This window comes from Dipteris shenzhenensis, chromosome 6, assembly GCF_047967505.1.
Source record: "Dipteris shenzhenensis isolate YYH24624 ecotype China chromosome 6, Dip_SZ_1.0, whole genome shotgun sequence".
Classification (NCBI taxonomy): Eukaryota; Viridiplantae; Streptophyta; class Polypodiopsida; order Gleicheniales; family Dipteridaceae; genus Dipteris; species Dipteris shenzhenensis.
In genome coordinates, this window is record NC_141601.1 from 2,703,277 (window position 1) to 2,725,469 (window position 22,193).

The 22,193-nt window shown below is 43.4% G+C and overlaps 1 protein-coding gene across 3 annotated transcripts in view; it reads right to left on the reverse strand.

Moving 5' to 3' along the window:
- Positions 1-16,267, reverse strand: part of LOC147900638 (putative aspartyl aminopeptidase) — a 65,984-nt gene extending 49,717 nt beyond the window's left edge. For all 3 annotated transcript variants that reach the window (XM_087375657.1, XM_087375656.1, XM_087375658.1), the window contains exons 1-2: positions 15,785-16,267; positions 15,595-15,682 (exon numbers count right to left, since the gene is read on the reverse strand). In XM_087375657.1, coding sequence (XP_087231783.1) covers positions 15,595-15,682; positions 15,785-16,234 — 538 coding nt within the window. In that variant the 5' untranslated portion in view covers positions 16,235-16,267. The remainder of the gene's footprint in view (positions 1-15,594; positions 15,683-15,784) is intronic.
- Positions 16,268-22,193: the final 5,926 nt, after the last annotated feature.

Sequence of the window (22,193 nt, forward strand, 5' to 3'; positions counted from 1 at the left end):
GAACTGGCAAATTCACCTGGGATATTGCAGCTTTACCTTGATGCTTTCCAGTTAGAGCCGACTGCGGTCCGGGCTCCTACAGGTAGTTCAGCAGAGCAAGCATCTGGAGCATTACCTGGTGTTTGAGAGGGGGGTAGCACCTCCACTCCCTCAGTACAGAAGGGCTCACCGTGATTTCATGAGGTCGCTTGATGACACTGTATGTTTCATCCGAGATACTGAGCTGACAGTATTTCTGCTGTAAGACTTCATGATATTGATGCATCTTGACTATTGATCGCCGAGGATCACATAGATTTTGAGCAGTGTATATGGATGGATGCATGCCTCTCCTAGCCATATTTTCACTGTCTCTGTATACTATAGCTGCGGCTTTCTTGTATACTCTTTTATGCTATATTTCATGCTCACTCCTGTGTTTTGGGGTAGCAAACTGTGGTTTGTTGTTTCAAGAGAGGGGTAGGCGTGAAATTCTAAGTACTTTAATGTACTACAAGACCGTGACAACTTTGGTTTTAAAAGTCCAAGCATGGGCTTAATTAATGTGTAATTAAACGCGGCATGGTGCCTAGCACATAAGCGTAATTAATCCCTAGGCCCAAAGGCATTCCAAGGAATTAAAAGAGTGGTTGTTGGGAAATGATGATGTGGCATTTTTAATGGGTCCCCTAGAGGGCCATGTACCTTCAATGACCCCCCCAGAGTTCCAGGTGGCTCTAGTGCCTTCTACATGCTCCTTTGCCATTCCTGGACCTTCCTGGGCCTTCTAAACTTCACATGTGTGGTTTTCTCTCTCATCTTCTCCCTTTGTTGAGATTTTGGACTGGTTTTTCAGCCTCCTTCAGCTGAATTCCGTTTTTCTTCATAACTCCTCACCCGTTTGGATTCCTCGACTTCTGTTTGGCCCGATGGCTTCCCCTCTGCCTCCCCTTTGTAGTGATATGCTTTTCCCTTCGTGCGTTTGGTAGAACGGGTAGAGCTGAGCACTTCTTTTGCTGGTCGAATTTGCAAAAGTGGCTTTTTCTGGACCTTTTTGCTTCTACCGCCTCCTGGGCCTCTCCTCTTGCAAAGCTACAGCTTCCTGTTGAACTTCAAGTGGTCCCACGCATTGGTTGACTGGTTTTTCTCAGTTTTGGAGGACTTTCCGGCGATGAAACTTCTCCAAAACCTTCTCAATGTTACCTGACTCATGATCTCCTCCTGCTGCACCGCACTAACTCTATAAGGTGGTTTATTGGATGGACTACTGCCAAGTATGAGTCAATCCCATGGTCCTCTAGCCTTTCTAACGGAAGCTCACTAGGCAACTCATTAGAAAAGCAATCTGAAAATCCAGTTAGAAAATCAGTCCTTTGCTTTTCCAAACGGGAAACAGTATGCTCTTCATTTACAAGGGGTATCCCTCTAGCAAAAACCATGTACACAAAAATATGGCTTTTCATTGCAGAATTAATGGTAGAAGCCATTACAACTGGGACAGACTCCCCTTTTAATTTTGCATAAATTACATGAGTCTTCCCCTTACGTGAAACTGTAATTTCTCTCTTCTTGGCTTCTATCACCGCATCCCAACGATGCATCCATGGCATACCCAACAAAACGTCACAACCTGCAAGGGGCACAATATAAAATTCTTCGCTGTCCACAAACGACTGAACATGCAAGCACAACTTCCCTATGATAGGTGTGACAAGAGTGGGCTAGCCATACCGGCTTCACAGCTCGGTCCCATCTCCTCGGCTCGAATGCCCAATCTCGCTACCATCTCTGGAGAAATAAAGTTGGCCTTTGCACTTGTTACAAAGAAAATAAGGGCTGTTTGATCCCGAACCTTACCCCAAGCTCTCCATAACTCAGTTTCCTCAACCTGGGGCTGTTCACTGATCACATTAGGCATCAAACCAGCCATGGTCTTCTGTTTCTTCCCCTTCTTATCACCTTTGCCTGCACCATCCTTCTCCTCGTTCCACTTTGGGCAATCCCGAGACACATGACCTGGTTCTTTACATTAAAACATATCTTTTCTTCATAAAGAATTTTCAGCTCTTTTGGACTCAAATACGTAGTAGCCTTTTTATTGTTTTGTCGCCTCCTTGCAACAAACGCAGCCTTCTGATGATTAGCCATCTTCTCTATTTTTGAAAATCAGAACCCAGATCTCTTGTTCGTGCCATCCTTCTAAGATTCTTGCTTCTGTCCACCTTTGAACCCAAAAGTCTTCCCCTGCATCCAAGCATATGCCGTGCTAGCATTCTCAATAAGCTGAGACATATTGGAGACTTTAGTCTTCATGCAGTAGTCTCTCAACTCCTTAGGGAGCCCGCAGCAATATTTCTCAACCTTCTCGCCGAAAGGAACAATTCGGTAGGAGCTAACAGACAACAAAGCCGCCCAAAACTTGCTGTTATACTCCTCTTGAAATTCAGCTCATGCCAAGCAGTCATGATATCCACCTCAAAAGTCGTGGTAAGACATGCAGCTAAAAACGCCTGTTTGAAACCTACCCACGTGTTTGGTGTGGTGTTTTGCATGAGCATAGTGGTCCACCACTGAAGTGCATTCCCTTTTAGAAAACTTGCAGCCCGGCGTATTTTGGATGACTCTATGAACTTCCCTCCTGTGTAGGCTTCATCAAATTACTGCAAAAAGGTCAAGGCCTGCACCAGCCTCTTTAAAGTCCTTCATCTTCCCTTGAGGTGCCAAATTATCGTATACAGGTGCCTGTGCAAAAGGGACAGCAGCACTCACTCTATCTCCCATACCGCTAGCATTGGGAAAAGCTGTATTATTCAGACCAGCACCCATATTTTGCATATTTTCCAAACCACGTCTACTGCTGCACCAGCCTCTTTAAAGTCCTTCATCTTCCCTTGAGGTGCCAAATTATCGTATACAGATGCCTGGGCAAAAGGGACAGCAGCACTCTCTCTATCTCCCACACCACCAGCATTGGGAAAAGCTGTATTATTCAAACCAACACCCATATTTTGCATATTTCCCAAACCAAGGTCCTACTGTTGCATTAGGCATACTTGTTTGCATCCCTAGGGCTGCTCCAACATTTGCATACATCATATTCTGTCCCATGGGCTATACACTAGGCTGAAACCCAACTGTTTGACTAGCAGGCATACCCGAAAATTGGACTTGTGGGCTGACCACCATGGCCTGGAACACTAAAACACCGCCTAAATAACCCGGTTGCACCGTGTGTGCCATAACTCCTTGCTGTCCGGAAACCATGGACTGAAAATTATTACCTTGAGTTGGCCTCGGAATAACATTAGGCTGCTGCAGACCATAGAGGTTTTGAGAGGGCTGATCCTGAAACTTGACATGCAGTCTCTTGTTAGCTTCAACATCCCTATCCCCATCATAGGGCTTCCTTTTCTTCGGCTCCACATCAGAATTCAGCATTTTCTGGAAGCGAGGATCCTGTGTGAACTGCGTGAAAGCACTCATGAAACTCTGCATCCGTGCCCTGAATAAATCCACATCCTCCTCATCAGTCCAATCATCCTGATGCTCAACAACATGCTGGGACTCGTCTCTTGACCCCTGATCATCATCATGAGTCTTAGACATCCACTCTTCCTCTTCCTCTCCAATAAGACTCGGAGATCTCTCCCTGTGAGACATTTACTGAATAGTATGCTGTCTTGTTCGCCTAGTTTGCTAGACTTGCACCAAGCCAACCACAAGCTCCCCTCTTGAAGAAGTTAGGTGGATCCCAGCAATGGAACCACTGAAACCAACCTAAACAACGTAAAGGGTGGTAGGACCCACTTAATTACTGCATACACAGTAAATTGACAAATAATTATGCACCACAGATTAAATCACAAGGGAGCTAGAGTGCTCCTGCTCAGATACAAGGACACCGATTGGCCCCAAACATTGGCGCCCCTTGCAGCATTTATTTAACATTCATTTGAAGCCAAGCGGCTGATTACAAAGGTCTCTGGGAAGCTGCACCACAGGCAAACCAACGCCCACAGACTCCCCATCCAACCCACCCTATAATTCCCTGCTCAACACCAAACCAACGCCCATAGACTCCCCGTCCAACCCACCCTATAATTCCCTGCTCAACTCCAAATGGTGAAATGGCATCCAATTACTAGACAAGCCTGTGTCCTCAACCAACCAAAGCATGCAGTAGAGACCCCAAAAGCATCCGTTGTATGTGCCACACCTGCAATTGCACAACCAAGTGCCCAACCAGCTAGACACGGCAGAACAACTGTAGTCAAGCCCTCAACAGCCAAACTCTGGTGCAATCAATCAACAAAGCACTTCCAAACAGGTTGCCTCAACTATAGCCTCTCTGGCCACTACCCAAGAGCATAAATCAACCGGGATGAAACCCAAGCGCAATAACTAGCCAGCAACAAATCTAGAAACGGCAAAAGCAGGCAAAAAGCAAGCCTCCTTCTACCTATAATCCTCAGAAGCTAGGTCACCGGGGCTGGAAAACCCTAGATCCTACAAAGAAAAGATGATTCTGCTCTGGCATAGCCCCAGAACCAGCTTAGAAGCCTGGAAACTTTCCAAAATCAGTAGCAACACCCAGAAGCTCCCCAGAATCAAATCACAAGTTCCCTGCAAAGCCTGGACAGCCTGGAAAACAAATCGCAATCTCCAACAACAGCTTGGACATGTCGCAATCACCTAGAACAGGTCTAGAAATCAAATCGCAATCAATAGCAGGCTCCCTGACAGAAATCGCAATTTGCAGCAGGCTCCTGGATCAGGTGCGATTTCTCCTGGCAGCCCTAGAATCCACCGGAACTGGCCCTAGCTGATGGCGATTTTCCCTGGCAGGCTCTAGATCCTCCTGGAAAAAAGCGATTTAGCTGGCTTGTTTTGGGGCTGATTCTAGCCTCCTGTCCCCAAAAACAGGGCTCTCTGCTCTTTTTGGAATCATGTGCTAAAATTAGCAAATTTTTATTCCACCACTCTTTTGGCCCCTTGGCCCTAGGAATTAATTGCCTAGTAACTACATTCACAATTCCCAAGGGCCCCCTAGGGAATTTTAATTCCCCGAGTCCCGCACACATGGCCAGACGCGGCCCAGAAACTCAAGGCAGTCACACGCAAACTACGGGAGTTGCAAATCAAAAGTCCCATAATTTCACGTCCTCATGACTTAGAACCCCTAGCAAACTATGCCTTAGGGGTGAATTTGGGGGTTTGGGCCCAAGAGGGGGGAAAGAACCCTTAGGATCCTCAAGTTTGTCATTGGTTTGGTCCCACTAGAGGGGGCAAGGGGCAAATGAGCCTCAAGTTGGTCCTTGGAGTTAACCACATAGGGCCTGGGGTCAAAATTAAGGACCAAAAGGGCAAATAAGTCGTGGGCTGCCACGTGGCAAGCCCATGCACTTGGTTTTGGAAAGGAAGGCTTTGGAAGGCCTCATAAAGGAAAACGGCGGAGAATAATCACGTACGGGGACGAGGATCTCAAGGAGAATGCCGGGAGCCTGCAACCATGGATGCCTATGACCATATGGCTTTATGGGGTGTTTATGATCGTTGACGAGGAGTCCCTGGTGGTACGGACTCAGTACGACAAGCTGAAGCGGGGCTGCAAGCATTGTACGGGATTGCGTGTATGAAATCCGTGGACTGTTGTACAGGGGCTTGCACGCTGAGTACGAATCGCCTATCACAAGTGTACAAAGGCTCATCCGTTGGTTATACGCTCACCATAGTACGGGATAGCAACGGGTGGCTATATGGAAGACCATTGTTTGGTATGTGTTCGGACCATGTACGAGAGGCTATACGGAAGGCTAGTACGATCTGTGTACGGCCTAAGCACGGGAGGTTGTATGGAGGACCAACGTATCGAGGGTAGTTTGGAGCTGTGGGTGTGTACGGTTGTCAGATCCATAAGCTCAACAGACAGGCCCTCGAATGGTTGAGTGTGTGCGAGTATGCCCGAATAGTCACAGTTGATTTGCAAGGCACTGGTTATGCTTTTTAGTTGCTCTTGTTGTGTAGGAGAACTTCCAAAGGGAAGCCCATCTCTTTGATCAAGTGTCCTTGGTTATGGACCTTGTGTTTATGCTTTCTCCCCTTTGCTCTGAGCATGTGAATGGCTAATTGGACACTTGGATCAGCTGAGGAGGATTGTGTGGCCAAGTCTGGGCTGTTGGAAACGATCCATGGCTAAGTGTAAGCCTTTTGGAATTGAAATGGATGCTCTTTGGTTATGCTTGGAAAGCTGAGCTCCAATAGGGCTGATGCATGGGTTAAAGATGTCAAAGCTTTTGGTAGGTAACATGTTCTGTGTGGGAATATGTTTTTAGGAGATGGGTCACATGCAGGCAATGGTGGTTGCTAGGCAGATGGCACATCTTGAATACAGCCTTGTTGCTGAGTAGGCACGGGTCGGGAATCCATGCTTGGAATGGCAAGTATCCCTGGAACCCCGAGAGGGATGGTACAGGTGTGACTGCCATGGTGTTTTCTGTGTTGTGATGCCAGTTCTCTTATGGGAATCAAGTTGATGTATCAGGATATGTGCAACCCATAGGGTGAGAGATTATTGGTCATGGTAATCCTGGTTAGAGGTGAAAGCTTGTGTATGCTTGCCTTTCTGCTTTGAGCAGATAGATGGCTAATTGGGCACTGGTAACAGCTATGGGAAACTGTATGACCAAGTGTGGTTACTAATGACAGTTCCGGGCTGTGTGCAAACTTCCTGGACTAGGGATGGAGACCCACTGCTAGGAGTGGTGAGAGCAGTGAACAGTAAAGGCTATGCAGGGTATGTGGATGCCCAATGGGATGTGGAATGCCCCAGCTGTAAGAAGGAGTGTATCCTTTATGTAGTTTGGATTTCAGGGCCTCTCACTTAATTAAAGAAATACCAAAAAGGTCGCCAAGGTTTGGGGCCAATCTGTGTCTTTGTCTTGGTGCAAGGGCACTCAAGCTCCCAATCTGCTGGTAATACTTTTGCTGACGTGTTAATGTAACAGTATTGACTGGTTACTTGTTAGTTTTACTGCCCTTTGATTTTATTGAAGGCTGGTTTCAGCACACCACAATCTCCCATGCCTATACCTTCATGTAACACAACTCATTTTGGTGGTTCAGAATATAGTCCAGCTCATAAAACAGGTCCGGATGGTGTGCCTAGCTCTTCCATATATCAAGCATCCCTCAAGAGAGGTGAATTCTTGTCTCAACAACTGTTGGCCTGCAACCAGTTAGACGTGGATGTGAGAGAAGCTATGACCTTCACACAGTTTCTGAAGGCTATACATTGTGGTGATATTCAGAAGGAGATGGGACAAGGATCAAGTATGGGCAAAGACTATAAGGACAAGATTATTTTGCAGAAGTTCAAGGGGGAGAGTTACTTCGCCTAATGAGTTGCAAGAATGGCTAAGCAAGCTTGAGGATTACTTTAGATTAAGCCCTAGAGATGATGCTGCAAGATTCAATTTGCATTACTACAATGGGAGAAATATGCTCACACATGGTGGAGGAATTACCCTTCAAGAAGTTGACAATGGACTCGGACCTGCTTTGGCTACATGAGACGAGTTTAGACATGAGACGGTTGTTACCTTTCTCTCACCTTTGATTGTGGATCAATATGTGTCTGGGCAGAGGAGAAAAAGAGGGGAAGCTGGATTGGGGTGCTGGAAAGAGAAGGAAGAGACTGTGTTGCCTCTTCTAAAACTGCCTACCTGAATGCTGTCAAACCCTCCGAACCACCTCCTGTTGTTCTCACCTCAGATCTCTATGGAAAACTGCTGGCCCTGTAAGTTGCTGTCATCTAGGGCTGGCTGCTCCAGAACAAGTGCCTGCTTTCTCGTGCCTCCAAGTCACCTTGTTGTAGGCTGCTGGCCATGATAAGGTCGACCACCTTTGCTGCACTAGCCTTGGGCAGGCTGCCGTGTACAATCTCTTGCTGTCCATGAGGACGCCGATGTCTGACCTAGAGCGTTGGTGTCGTACTGCAACGAATAAGTTCCTGCTGTACACACTGTGCTTTGGAAGGGCAGGCTGCTCCAAACAGGCTGTACACACCTTAGTGTGCTTTGGAAGGGCAGGCCTTAAATAGAGCCTCACCCCTGGAGAACCGGCCGACCAGTCCCGTTGGCTGACCCGATCAGTGGGTTGGGTGGCCCAACCAGGGTCGTGTCTTGTTGGGTTGACCCGACCAGGTTGGGTGCCCTAACTGGGCCCCAACCTAGCCAAGCTCCTAGGCCTTATGGTCAGCTCTTATCCTAACCTCACGGGGGGCGGGCACACCCACAAAGAAGCCGTCACTCTCTATTGTACCTAAGATGCCATCAACTCTAACAAGAACACCTTCAGTATCTCCATCAAAGCTACAGATGGCATCATCACAAAAGAAGACGTGCAGAGAGGACTGAGAAAGTCAGCCAATGGGAAGGCTCCAGATTCACAAGGCTTAGAAGCAGAGATACTGATATGGGGAGGAGACAAAGCAAAAGAGATGCTGACCACAATAATAGATAAACTTTGGAAGATGGATGCCACACAAGCTGGCAACTCGGTAAGATAGTGTCGATCCACAAAGGAGGAGACAATAAGGTAGCAAAAAATTACAAAACAATCATGGTAAGCGGTTTGTTGGCTAGAATGTATGGCACCTGGAAACAGGATGGTTAATCTGTCAGCAAAGTTTCTGATTTTCTTGTCCATGATCAGCACCTTTCAGTTTTGCTGATTTGAATGGGTGTTTCTTCAAGCTTTTATAGAGTTCTTTTTCCTGGAAAAAAAATTTAAGGGCATCATCCCAAGTAGGGTTCCGGCCCAATCACTCAACGGAAAACACTCAACGGTAGACCATCCAGTCGCTATTAGAGCCGCAACAGAGGCGGCCATTCGCCAAGAATAAAAGGAAAGCTACCTACTGCTGTTTTGTGGACTTCAAGAAAGCCCTTTGACACTGTACCCCGTAAAAAACTGTGGGAAATATTAGAAAGCTACAAATCCCCCAAGCACCCAAGGAGGCCACTCTCAAATTGTATGAGGAAGTACTGGCTGAATTGACAAGGCTACTTGTAGATGGTCAAGCTCCAAGGAAAAGCAGTGACACAAGGGAAAAGTAAGGCTGCCCTCTCACCAACTCTCTTCGGTTTATTCATCGATGAATTAGAAGCACGGATGAGAGCGCACAGTAGGAGGGAGTGGGTTATGCCTTACTCTTGCTCATCTACGCAGGTGATGTGGTTTTCTTTGCAAAAGTCAAAACAGACATGCAAGCGCACCTAAATGCATTGGGTAGATTGTGCAAACACTCGGTCATGCAAGTAATCATTGCTAAGACAAAAGTCAAGGTAATTGGGACAAGAAACAAGCAGATGTCCTCCACGGCAAACATTGCTAAGACAAAAGTCATGGTAATTGGGACAAGTAAACATTGCTAAGACAAAAGTCGTGGTAATAATTGGGACAAGAAACAAGCAGATCCTCCACACGCAAACCTGTTGGAGATTTTTGGTCAATGCCCCACTTGTGAGCCCAAGATGAGGAGAGCTCAGGGGGTTGACACCTACATAGGCATGTGGGTAGATGACCCTGTAGGAGGATGGGTTCAAGCTGCCATATGGGCAGCAACATTGCTGCCATGTGGGCAGCAGATCAATGTCCTTCTCTGGTTAATTTGGGGCAGCCTAAACAGCCACCCTGGCCAACATCAAAGGCTGGCAGAAACCCGCAGAGAAGGATAAGGCCAATCCAGGCTCTGATACGGATAGGTGCTCCGTCAGCAAGGAATCACTACACAGTCAGCTTTAATGGGCTGCTGAGGACAGGCAGTGGAATACTGCAGGTGCAGGTCCAGGCTGCAACAAGCAGCAGAATGACAGCAGCAGGTTGGGGCAGTAAACAGGCAGCAGGCCTGTCAGCATGACATGTGGCAGGTCAGCAGCAGAGTCAGCTCCAGGTCGGCAGAAGGTACAGACCAGCCGTCTGACAGACTTTGTCAGCCAATGTGTCCCTAGGTCGGCCTATAGAAGGGCTTGGAGGCATTTCAGTCATTCATAGATGCAAGAGCTGACATTCCCTGGACACTTCGGCCTGCAGACCAGCACCCTGGTGGAGAGCATTCTAGAGGGCAGGAATGCAGCAGTGAGCCTCGGGATCTACATCAGCAGTACCACATTCAGGAGTGTTCTTGCAGGGCAGAAGTCCAGATTTCTGCAGCATACCTAGGTGCATACCTACTCACTGTAGGTGCATACCTACCCACTGTAGGAGAGCATAAGAGATGCAGCAAAGGGAGCTTTGTCTGCAGTTACAGCAACAGAGCATATCTTTGCAGGAGTCATCAGCCTTGAGCAGCTACTGAAGCCTGTCACAACGGCACGTGGCAGAGAGGAGCAGGGATTGTTTCTCAAGGTGTCAGTACATATGTTGGCAAGTTTTTTATACCTATACATCCATTATGTTTTGGCTATACATCAGAGTCTCTTTCAGATCAGAGTTGTCCTCTTTACATTACGTAAGCACATCTATTTGAGTTGTGCTCCACATTAAGTCTCTTGTGATCTCTGAGTCATCAGCCTTGAGCAGCTACTGAAGCCTGTCACAACAGCGCATGGCAGAGAGGAGCAGGGATTGTTTCTCAAGGTGTCGGTACATATGTTGGCAAGTTTTTTATACCTATATATCTATTATGTTTTGGCTATAATCAGAGTCTCTTTCAGATCAGAGTTGTTCTCTTTACATTACGTAAGCACATCTATTTGAGTTGTGCTCCACATTAAATCTCTTGTGATCTCAGGGTGGATCTTTTGCCACGTAGGGGTGTTGGCTGCATGCAAGCAAGCTCCCTCTACTTTTCTAACAAAACCTGTAGAAGCAATTGCATCATATAAATACCTAGGGCTTGAATTTGTGGATAACTACGAGTGGAATGAGTGCTAACTACGAGTGGAATGAGTGCATGGAAAGGGTGGTAGCGGGAGCGCTGAAAGCACTATACAGGTACAGGACAGCACATTTACGGAGCTGGGAAAATGAGAAAATTCCTATATGCTATGCTTGTACAAAGGGTGGTTCTCTATGGATTCCCCGTATGGGCGCCTGGACACTCCAAGGCATATTGGAAAAGAATAGAGACAATCCACTCTCAGTCTTAAAATGATGTATGGCCGACTATATGTTTAAATCATTAAGGAGTTTAAATCAAACCAAAAGACTCTACGGAGGCCTTTATATTGCCATGATGTCACATGTGGCACCTGCATTGAATAGGCATAAGGTTCATTTGCCCCCAATCCAAGGCCAGACTTCATCAGCATATGGTGTGTTAGATCTATCTTCACTTCCTCCTGATCCATCTTTTTAACTCATGATCCATCTTATTAACTAAGATATCTTGCATATCTCCTGGTGAGATCTTTGTGCTCGGAGCCTAAGTGGAAACCTTTGTGGAATATGAAACCTTTTAGTGTGTGCTCGACCTGCTAGCTGCCGCCGTCCCGTTGTTTTCCTCATCCGCTCACTCTCCCACCTCTGTGTTTGGCCCCCCTCCCCACCACTCTCTCTCAGACTGCCAAACCCCTCCTCCTCCTCCTTTGCGCAGCTTAAGCCATGGGGTGCTTTGATGACTGAATTAGGGGTACTAGTTGAAAGACACAAAATATGTTTGGCTGTAAAGATAAGTTTTTTGTCCAAGAGGCACAAGCTTGCAATAGAGTAGGTGGAAGCACCATATGACGACTCAATAAGAGGGAAATGGCATTTGGGGTACTATAGGCAAGTCCATGTGAGTACTCAATAAGAGGGAGGATAACAATGTGGAGCATGTGCAGTTTGTCTGTTGCTAGCAGATGTGTTAACAAGCCTATCAATCTTTGAGTGGATCTTATTTAGGGTGGATTCTTATAGAGTGTTTGAAGAAATCGTAGTTTCAAGTCATCTCTCTCCCCTCATTCTCCTTCGTCTCCCTCACGCAAGTCCCCAAGCCATATCTTGGGACTGTTGCATCTTGTTTGCCTAGCAGAGCTGCACTGACCATTTCTACCCTCTCATAGAGGTCCCTGTGTCCTCCCCACCCTTGCATTGCTCTTTTCTCCTGCACATCTAAACAAGTGACCTGCCTACCCCCATTGGCAGCCTCCTTCGGCCCCTAGGAGGAGTAGCCCTTGCCCCCACCTGCCGCCTCCTAATCCACTGCCCCTTAGGCTGATTCGCAGGCCCCACAGCCACCGGTCCCTCCACCTCCCCTCCCTTTCTTCCTTAACCCGCTTTGCTCTCCTACCTTTTGCCTCCCTCTCCCCTCCTTTCCTCCTTTCTCCATCCTATCACCATTCCTTTACTCGCTTCATTCTCCTCCTCTTCTTTTTGGGCTTCAAAAAGGAGCAAAGAAGGGGACAAAAGTTTTTGTAGAGTGGCCGTCGATCTAGCCAAAGGAGCTATGACAAGTCCCTAGACTCCAATACCCAAATCCATACAATAAGGTGATATATTTAACGATGGTATAAGGCTACACATAGACATGAGGGCTTGGGACATGGACATGCACTGTTCAATAACGAGTTTGTTTATCTTGGTCATAGGCACCGGTAGACTAGCAACTCATTGGGAAGGGGAGGATTCAAATTAATCTTTTGAGCCTAGGTTGAGTGCCCTTAAGTTTCTTATCTCACTTAGGAGAAGGGGACGATCTTCTAAGGATGAATAAGGATTTGAATTCCCTACCTCCACTTGCTCGCAGCCTTACCTTAAATGGGACTTAAACATTTGCTTAAAGGTCCCATGGTCCCCCTACTTGTCCTCCTCTTCATAATAGCCTTGACCACCCCCCCCCCTTTTTCCTTCTTATTCATGTCCCTCCCGTGATAATATCTCGCCCTGTTCATTAAAACCCCTCTCTTATTGGATCCCTCCCTCTACCCCTTACACAATGATCCCCTTGCCCCTGCATTAGATTAGTTTCTTCCTTTTCACCCCTTTCTTGACCTCTCAAACTATATACCTTTGTAAGACTAGAATAAGTCCAATCATACAAATTTAGAATTTTTGTTCTAAAGACCAAAAATCTACACAGAAAATAAAAGGGAAAATGAAAGAGAAGAAAAAAGAGGTAAACAAAAAATTTTATGAAAAGCAAAAGGAAGCCATACTTAGCAAGCAAAGCAACACTTATGTCGTCATCAGTGCCCAAGCATAAGCAGCTATATTGGGTTTCTAAAGACCCGCGGAGTCTCTTGGGCAAACCCAGTGCTTACTAAAATACGTCAAATAAACAAAAGAGAAAGAAAACAAGAAATAAAGAAGAAAGGAAGAAGGTGACTAAGCAAAAATAAACAAGTCAAGAAACAAAAAACAAAATCTTCCAAAAAACTGGAAATAACTCTCTCTCTCTCTCTCTTATTTAAAACATAAAAAACCAAAAGGACCCTTTACACTTATGTATCGCTTCCTACAAAGAGGAAAAATTACATTCCTAACTTAGAAAGCACAAGCATACTCAATCAAACTCTCTTTTGAGTCTAGAATTTATTTGCATGCAAAAGCGCTAATGATTAATTAATGGGTGCCATGGCTATGTGCACTTTAATTAATTGTTGCAAGTACCAAGAGGGATTGAAGGCCCAAGCAATATGGAGCCTAGCAAGCAACTAGGACGTGTTCACGTGACCCAATGCTATGAAAACCCCAAATTTTGCTCTTTGAGGTATGTAATTAGAGTTAGTCTAGGATTTGGACAAGTGGCATGTTACCAAGAAAGAATGGGCTTGTGAGCTCTTTTGTAAAATGGATTCACGTAGGAATTCAAGCAAGCAGGCAACCCGTATGCTGCATTGTACTCTTGTACTCAGATTCTCTTAATGAATAAAATCCTTGGGGGGGTCCACCCCGACAAGTTGTCTTGGGCCCTAATGTTTTGCAGAGAGAGGGAGTGAGAGACAGAGAGTTTGAAAAGAAACTACCTAAAGCTGTTTTGACGAAGGATTGTGTAAGAGAAGAAGGTTTCACACAGTACTCTGCTTCTATCAATGAGAAAGTTACCATCTGCTTGACCAAGAAATGACTCCTGATCCAAGGATATAACATATCCTACAGTAGAATCGTGAATCAACATCTCCACCCCAATCTCAGTCAGTGTATCCTTCAAGCTTAGCTCCCTTGGCATGGAATTAATACTTTTGAGTCAAACATCATGGCCATAATCTGCTTCATGCGAGCTTTGATGGTGGTGGCTCTTTTGTCATCCTTGATGATCTCCTTACGACCATTGACATAATAACACTTCTCTACATCTAGACAAAACATGTGGGCATGGGTGGGCCTGGGGTGGCACATATAGGGGCATCTTTGGTGGTGGAAGGGGTGGAGGTAGTAGGGTGGCGTTGGTAGTGGCGATCATGGGAAAGGTAGAGGTGGAGCAAGGGGTGACAAATATAGGAGTGACAGTGGGGCCAATGATAGGCTTCGTCTCAGTATGGGGGCCTCGGTTGGAATGTTTGGACTCATTCACAATGTCTACGGATCCTAAACCATCACATCCATTACTTTTCCTATGACAACGTTAGCCCCCAACCGATGATGCCTCACTATGACAACCATCACATCCATTACTCTTCCTATGACAACCATCACATCCATTAGGCTCCTCTAGAGCTCGTTCACACGGACCTGTGCTAGAAGATGCCAAAAACCTGAGTTCCCTTTAGATAGCAGAGAACTCATAACCCAGCTATCCGATGTGATTGATGATGTAACGGGGAGAACTGCTCAACATCCCGATTGTAAAAGAAATGTTTGGGCATGTGTTGGTGAGATAAAGAAGGCATTCCACCAAACTGATGATACAACATTCCATCAACCAAATGAGAAGAATCATGTTTGAAGGGTTTGCTCCCTCAATCCATCGAAGGAATTGCTGGACTAGTGTCTCTCATGTGAACGGTCCAAGCAATACTTGTCCTAGCTGAGAAAGATCCCATCAACCGTCCTCACTCCATTCCAATGAAGTAATGAAGCTCTCCTAGATCTGTCATCACAAACTCATCTTGAAGCATGACCTGTGTATGCTTGTCTCGCCGCGATGATGCTCAAGAATGATAAAAGTGTAAACACAATGACCATCCATAATTGGTGATCTTGCACCGTAAAGAGGTTGGCATCCACAGAACTCTCAGTGAGTCAATAGTGGTAAAGAACTTATCAATCCTATGATACAAACTCTCAAGGTCTGTTTCAGCCCATACAACGCCGTCTTCAACTTGCACACTAAATGCTTCCCCTAACCTCAAAGCCCGGAGGCCACTTGACATATACCTCCTCTTGTATCTCCCCATTGAGAAATGCGACTTCACATCCACTGCAATAGTGGCCAGCCATGATGGGCTACTTAAAGACTCTCCAAATGATATCATGCGGGGCTGTTGGAGCAAAAGTCTGAATCCTGATCATAGTCAAGCCCCTCAAACTAATTAATACGAGTTTGCATTTTTGCATGACTTAGGGAACCTGAAATAATAGTAGTAGCTTAAAATGTCGACACAAGAAAAGTGGAGACACGCAAGATAGGTCTTTACACGTGAGGAGGGTGGTGCATGTTATTCATAATTTGGTGAAGGTTCAAACAAGCACCCGTGGCGTGAAAGGGAGTCCAAGACTCGTTCAAAAACCGTATAAGATCCTCGACGATAGAAGACTCTCCTTCAATCTTTGCCTTACCCTGCAAGAGAAGACAAATGAGAATTTGTGATTGCGAATAATCCACTCCATTCTGACTCCTCAAAAACCCAGGCCTCATCTTTTTAAAAGTTCAAAATCGGACCTCGCCGGGTAGTGAACCTGGAAGACCTCCAGAAAAGGCTTCGTCTTCGCAAGAAGTATGCAATTCCTTGGCTGACTTAGGTGTGGAGGACGTCAAACGCCTGGAGCGCAAATTACAAATCCTCGTGCTCCTGAATCTGCTCTCGAGATCGTGGCTCGTAGAAACGAATACTGATGAGCACAGTCGAGGTGGACCCTTAATAATTATGAAAGAATTGTCATGTTCTAAAGGCAACAAATGAGATCGTCTCCTCGAATATGAAGCGAACCATTGGGCGAACGGTCGTTGATACTGGAAGGAGAAGTTATAAGGACTGCAAGGTTGAGCTAAGATTGACAGAGAGAAAGAAGCTCTGCCATCCCCTATGGAGGTTGACGACAAAGTATTGGCGCTGATGCAAGGAGTTGCTGCTCTAGCTTCAACGGAAAGTAGCAACATGGAAGTCCCCATGGAACGCGCAGCCTTCTCGGATCGCGTTTAAACGCCAGTAGCAAAGCTTTGTGGAAACCCGTGTCCAAAACGACACCTCCTATGTACAAAAGCTTACACCTAACTAAAATTCCACTAGGCGTTGATAATTGTAACTATCTCTTGTCTTCTTGTTATGAAGAATTTCATATCAACGTTACACCCTCAACTATGCATTTGGATGGTAAATGGTTAAGAGCAATAATATCTTTCTCTCCTTCTTGTGTTGGTAATAGCAAACTTGAGAAGGCTCAAGGTATGTCGAAGATGAGCAATGCTTGATGCATTTACTTTTTGGACAGGAAAGAGTGGTGGAAAAGGGCTTCCAAGTAGCGTTGGGGTGTTAAACCTTTAAATCCCATGTATATTATTCATTTTATGAGTAGAAAGGGACATCCTTTGTGTCCCCAATCCAAATATGTTTTAAATCCCATGTATATTATTCATTTTATGAATAGAAAGGGACATCCTTTGTGTCCCCAATCCAAATATGTTTTAAGTCAGGTGTATGTGTAATCCTTGCACTAAGCATGTTGAGAATAGGTCAAGCAAGTGCCAGAACCCATGGCCTACAAATTATGTTGTAGCTAGGGTGGTCAAGCTCTAAGCTTCCATTTAGTGTCTCTCTAATGTTGGTCATAGCGAAGGAACATGGGTGTAGTATCACATCAAGAACAAGCATACTTGTGAAAGCCTCAAAGGGTAAAGAGGCAAAGTTGCAAGAGAGGTGGAGTACAATAGTAGAAAGGAAAACTTTTGGGACTATAGTGGTTGTTGTCACTATGGTGGCCTCTAATGAAGATGTAATCAGTCACATATGCATGGATTCTCTTTTACTCTAATTAAGCAAGCATTTAGATTTCTTCCATCCTTGATACAGATAAAATATTGCCATGTGGTAATATTTCATGTCCAATAGCTTGAAATCATGACACGTAATTAGATGATGGAAGATCATTAAAAATAACTATTGTATGAACAATATCGCATGCATATAACAGCAAAGTTCACCCACAAAAGATAAGATTATCTTATGCAAAACGCTCTAACACTAAGGCATTCCTCCAACCATATTTTTCTTGAACCTCCATAATAAGGAAAATGATATTGCCTAGAGACATCCATTTTCTCTAAAACTAGAGCCCTTGCTTCTCGGTAAATTTTCTCTCTTACTTTTTATGTATGCTTATTTTGGTTTTATCCATTTGCATTGATGAAAGGCACAATGGTCATCATCATGTTGTTTGAACCAATTAGAAAGTGTAAGCATGTAGTTCATTGCATCCTCATGTATGTCATCTATTTCAAGTGGATGGGTGCAATGTATACCTTGAAGATGACCTTCTCGTCTCCTAATAAATTTTACATATTCTTGGGGAAACCAAGAAATGTGAAATTCGAGACAGAGAGGAGGGGAATCTAGTATAGATGCAATCAAGTGAAATTCCTTTAAGTTTGCATATTCCCATGATGCATTCTCACAATACAAGAACAATTCTAACAAAAGAGAGAGGTAATCTACTTAAATTCCTTCCAAGTTGGACCTTTGATGAGGCAAACGTTTCTTTTACATGTTTAAATTACCCATTTCATACAAAAGTCACGGCTTTTAAATTAGTTAATAGTTCCCTCTTGCAAAAATTTAATGGTGACGGCTATGTTCCAGTACATTAAACAAACAGGACTAGCAGGTTTGACAAGCTAGGTGGTGGCAATGGGGATAGAGGAGGAGGACATCAAATTGAGGATAAAGGATGAGTACAAATATTAGCATATGGCCATATAACATGCATTGTGCAATGCCTCAGTCTTACCGTCATACTATCTTTAAACTTCCTCATTAATTCCATCACCTATACTCAAATGCAATCACATTAATAACAATGAATTGAGACAAACATCGTATAAAAGATCCCAATATATTTGTGATCAATGTACAATAAACAAACACAATGCCAATAACACTAGTGGTGTTAGTATCAACATGGAATCACCCATGATACCAACCATCCAGCATAGCAAAACATAGGTCCAATATAAGTGTCCCCAACTAAACCATTCCACTAGAACCCCTATCACATCTAGTGCGGTCCAATGGAATACTTTTCCATACTCAATATGACTGTGATATCCCTTGCAAGTGATGTAAGAAATGTAATTTCTATAGTGTCCCTCTTTCTTGAGTTGCAATTGCCCTCACTTGCATGTTTGATTATAGGAACTCATTAGGTTTGCAAAAGTTCAAAAGGCATCCACTGAGCATCATCTCTTTGATGACTCTTGAAATTGAGTAAACGAGTACTAAACCCGTGCTTTGCACGGGCAAAGATGCATGACCATCCTCAACCACTCCCCATCTGAAGGTCGATCTTTGATTCTTAAATTTTGGCTAAGTCTTAACCCATGGCTTTGAGACCTTCCATCTCCTACTTTCATTCCATTAACCTTCCATCTCCTCCTTCCTCTCGAAGGTGACCTTCCATCTCCTCCATTCCATTGACCTTCTATCTCCTCCTTGCCCCTAAAGCTACCTCATGTCTTTCCACCTCCTCCCCAAAGCCTGCCTCTTGTCTTTCCACCTCCTCCCCCCTCCAAGCCTCCACGTTTGTACTCAACCCGTGCTTTGCATGGGCAAAGATGCATGACCACCCTCAATCACTCCCCATCTGAAGGTGGATCTTTGATTCTTAAATTTTGGCTAATTCTTAACCCATGGCTCTGAGACCTTCCATGATCCATCTCCTCCTTCCTCCCAAAGGTGACCTTCCATCTCCTCCATTCCATTGACCTTCTATCTCCTCCTTGCCCCTAAAGTTGCCTCTTGTCTTTCCACCTCCTCCCCCCTCCAAGCCTCCATCCAAGAGCTCCTTCTTTGTGACACATGGTAGGCTCTCCTCCTCCAGTTGTGCCACATGTGCTCTCCTTTTTTTTTGGTGTCCGCCGTGGTTAATAGGTTAAAGATACTTTACATATCTTTTCAACTTGTGATTTGTTGATGACAACAAATGCAATTAGGCTCACATATTTTTTCTTCATGATAATCAATAGAGCCTCTTTGTAGACAGGATGTATAGGTAGAATAGGCTAACGTGAAATACATTGTGGATTGTCCACAATTAGGCAACCCAAGCCTACAAGCAATATCTTTTTTTTTTTGGATAGCTTTAAATGGTCAAAAAAACCATGGAGTCATTTTGATGATAGACCATTTTTTGACACCCTTTAATCTTCATTTTTCGTTCTCCAAAGGACATAATCACCTTCTTTTAAGATCATATGTTTTTTGTTCTTATTGACTTTCTCCATTTATCTGTTTGAGGGTGTTTTCATAATTGTGAGTAAATTCATGAGTTGCCTCAACTCAATGGATCAAAATAGATATAAGTATAAGTAGAACTTTCCTAGACACTAGATTGAGTTCATGAGCTACCACAACTCTCAAATTGTGCTCTTCCAATTATCAAACGAGGTGTATCATTGTAGGCAAACTATAAGAGATGACTCCTAAGTTTTAGATTGACTTCTTGCATAATATTTTAGCAATATCCAGGATATTTGTTTGTCCATTAGCTTTTGGATAGAAAGTAGTAGAAAAGTCTAACCTCAAATAATGCAATCAACTATAGGGAGTTGACATTATCTCGAGTATGCGTTCGCAGCATCGATACAATCTTAAGGTACACTATGACTCCACCAAATGTGCAAAAATAACAAAGAGTTATGCATGTTAATGAAGGTAGAGATCAGTCCTTTACTCAATCATAGTGGATCATAGTCAAGCCAAGACAAATGGAAAACAATAGAAATTTATTGATTTATGTGAATATGGTAATGGTTATCAATCCTATTACCAAAACCCACTGACCAAAAAATTATATCTAAGTCCTCTAATTGCTTTCTAAAGTACCTACCACATGGATTGTCTTATTCTAGGCCTAAAGATCATAGGATAAAATCCCATATATAATACTCCATCATATAAAACACCATATAGAGCAAAAAAAATTCAATGACAAGTGGAAGAGTTGATAGAATGTAAATTAATAATACCTATCAGTTCTCCTTACAAAGAACATGTTTTATTGGTTAAAAAGAGATTATCATGCATTGAACAGACAAATTAACAGGGTCCAAGGCCATTAGCAAAAATGATCTTATAGTGAAAACAAGTACCCAATTCCTAGGGGAGATGATCTATTAGACAAATCAACAGCGTCCAAGGCCATTAGCAAAAATGATCATAAGTTTAGTTATCATCAATTTTGTATGGCATAAGAAGATATATACAAGACTACATTTAGAACTCAAATGGGGGATTATAAAAATTTTTTTTTGCCTTTTGGGATAACTAATGCTCTAGCTACATTTAGTAGAATTATAAATAAGATATTTCTTAAACATAAGAACTGTATAGTATCTCGTGAAGGAAAAACCATTATATATTAATCATGGAAAGCGTAGTTTTTTTCAAGACTAGATAGAATACTTGGGTCATATTATAGGGATATTATAAAATATTGAGTGGATCTAAAAAATGTTAGATGTAGTTACATGGCCAAGACCCCAAGATATACATGAGTTTAGATCATTTCTAGGATTTTGCATTTTAGAGGAACTTTGCTAGTAACTTTGTAATTATTGCAAATCCATTGATAGAAGTCCTTAAAAATTATAGGCATTCCCATTGGAGTGAAAAATAAGAATACTAGTAGTTTAGGGTAAGGAGTAGTCCTAATGTAGGATAGACATCCCATAGCATATCATTAAAACTAGCAAAGTGCAAATATAGTAGATATTTAAAAAGAATTGCTATTGTTCATGCTTTCAGAATATGGAATCATTACTTAATGGGAGCTGAATTTCTTACCAAACTGGATCAACAAACTATTAAACATTTGCTGTCTCAACTAGCAATATAAGATAGGCACCATTCAGAAAAATATTTAAGCCCATGATTCAATACTATCTAGATAAAGAGAAATTTGTAGCTAATACTCTAAGCCAAAACCATGTACTAATCATTTTATTACTTTAGAGATTCAACCATTTGTTCGATACATCTTCTATGAAATGAAACTATGCATCACTTGACCCTTTAGGGGACTAGTAATGGAAGAAATACATCAACCATTGTATATGAAACATACAAGAGTGGTTGCTACTATACAAGTGATAGTCAGAGAATTCGATTACCTACTATCAAGAAAGACATGGCAAGGTTTGTTATCTAACGCATCACTTTTCAAAATGTAAAAAGTTATAAAGGGAAGACTCCTAGGTTTTCAATGCCTTTACCCATTCCTACTCAATCTCGGGAGCAAATATCCATGGACTTTATCACATATATGTTGAAATGATATGATATGGACTATGTAGCCTACTTTAGTAAGCGGACAAACTTTGTCCCTTGTAAAAAAACTCTATCTGCTCACCAAGATATGCATTTGTTTATAAAGAAGATCTTTTATGCATCATGTCTTGTTGAAGATGATAGTGTAGGATGGAGATCCTAAATTTTATAGTAACATTTGGACTGCATTATTTGAGAATCTAGGGACTAGGCTAGACTTTTATTTAAGTTTCCACCCAAAATCTAATGGAGTCAAATGGAGCTGAAGTAAGAAATTGTACCATTCTATTTATGTTAAAAGATTATGCAGGGAGTCAACCTACAACTAGGATAAATGTATTCATCTCTGACAACTTGCTTACAATAATACACCTCAACTAGAAGAGCACCATTTGAGATAATCTATGGAAAAATTATACCTATATGTATCACTAGATTGCCCCATACGGAGGTAGCTAATGAATTTACCCACAACTATGAGAATATCCTCAAGAGGCAAAAGACTCCATTAGCCATGCTCAAAAGAAATATATTAAACAAGCCAATAAGAAGAGAAATCATATGATCTTAAAAGAATCTCATCATGTCCTT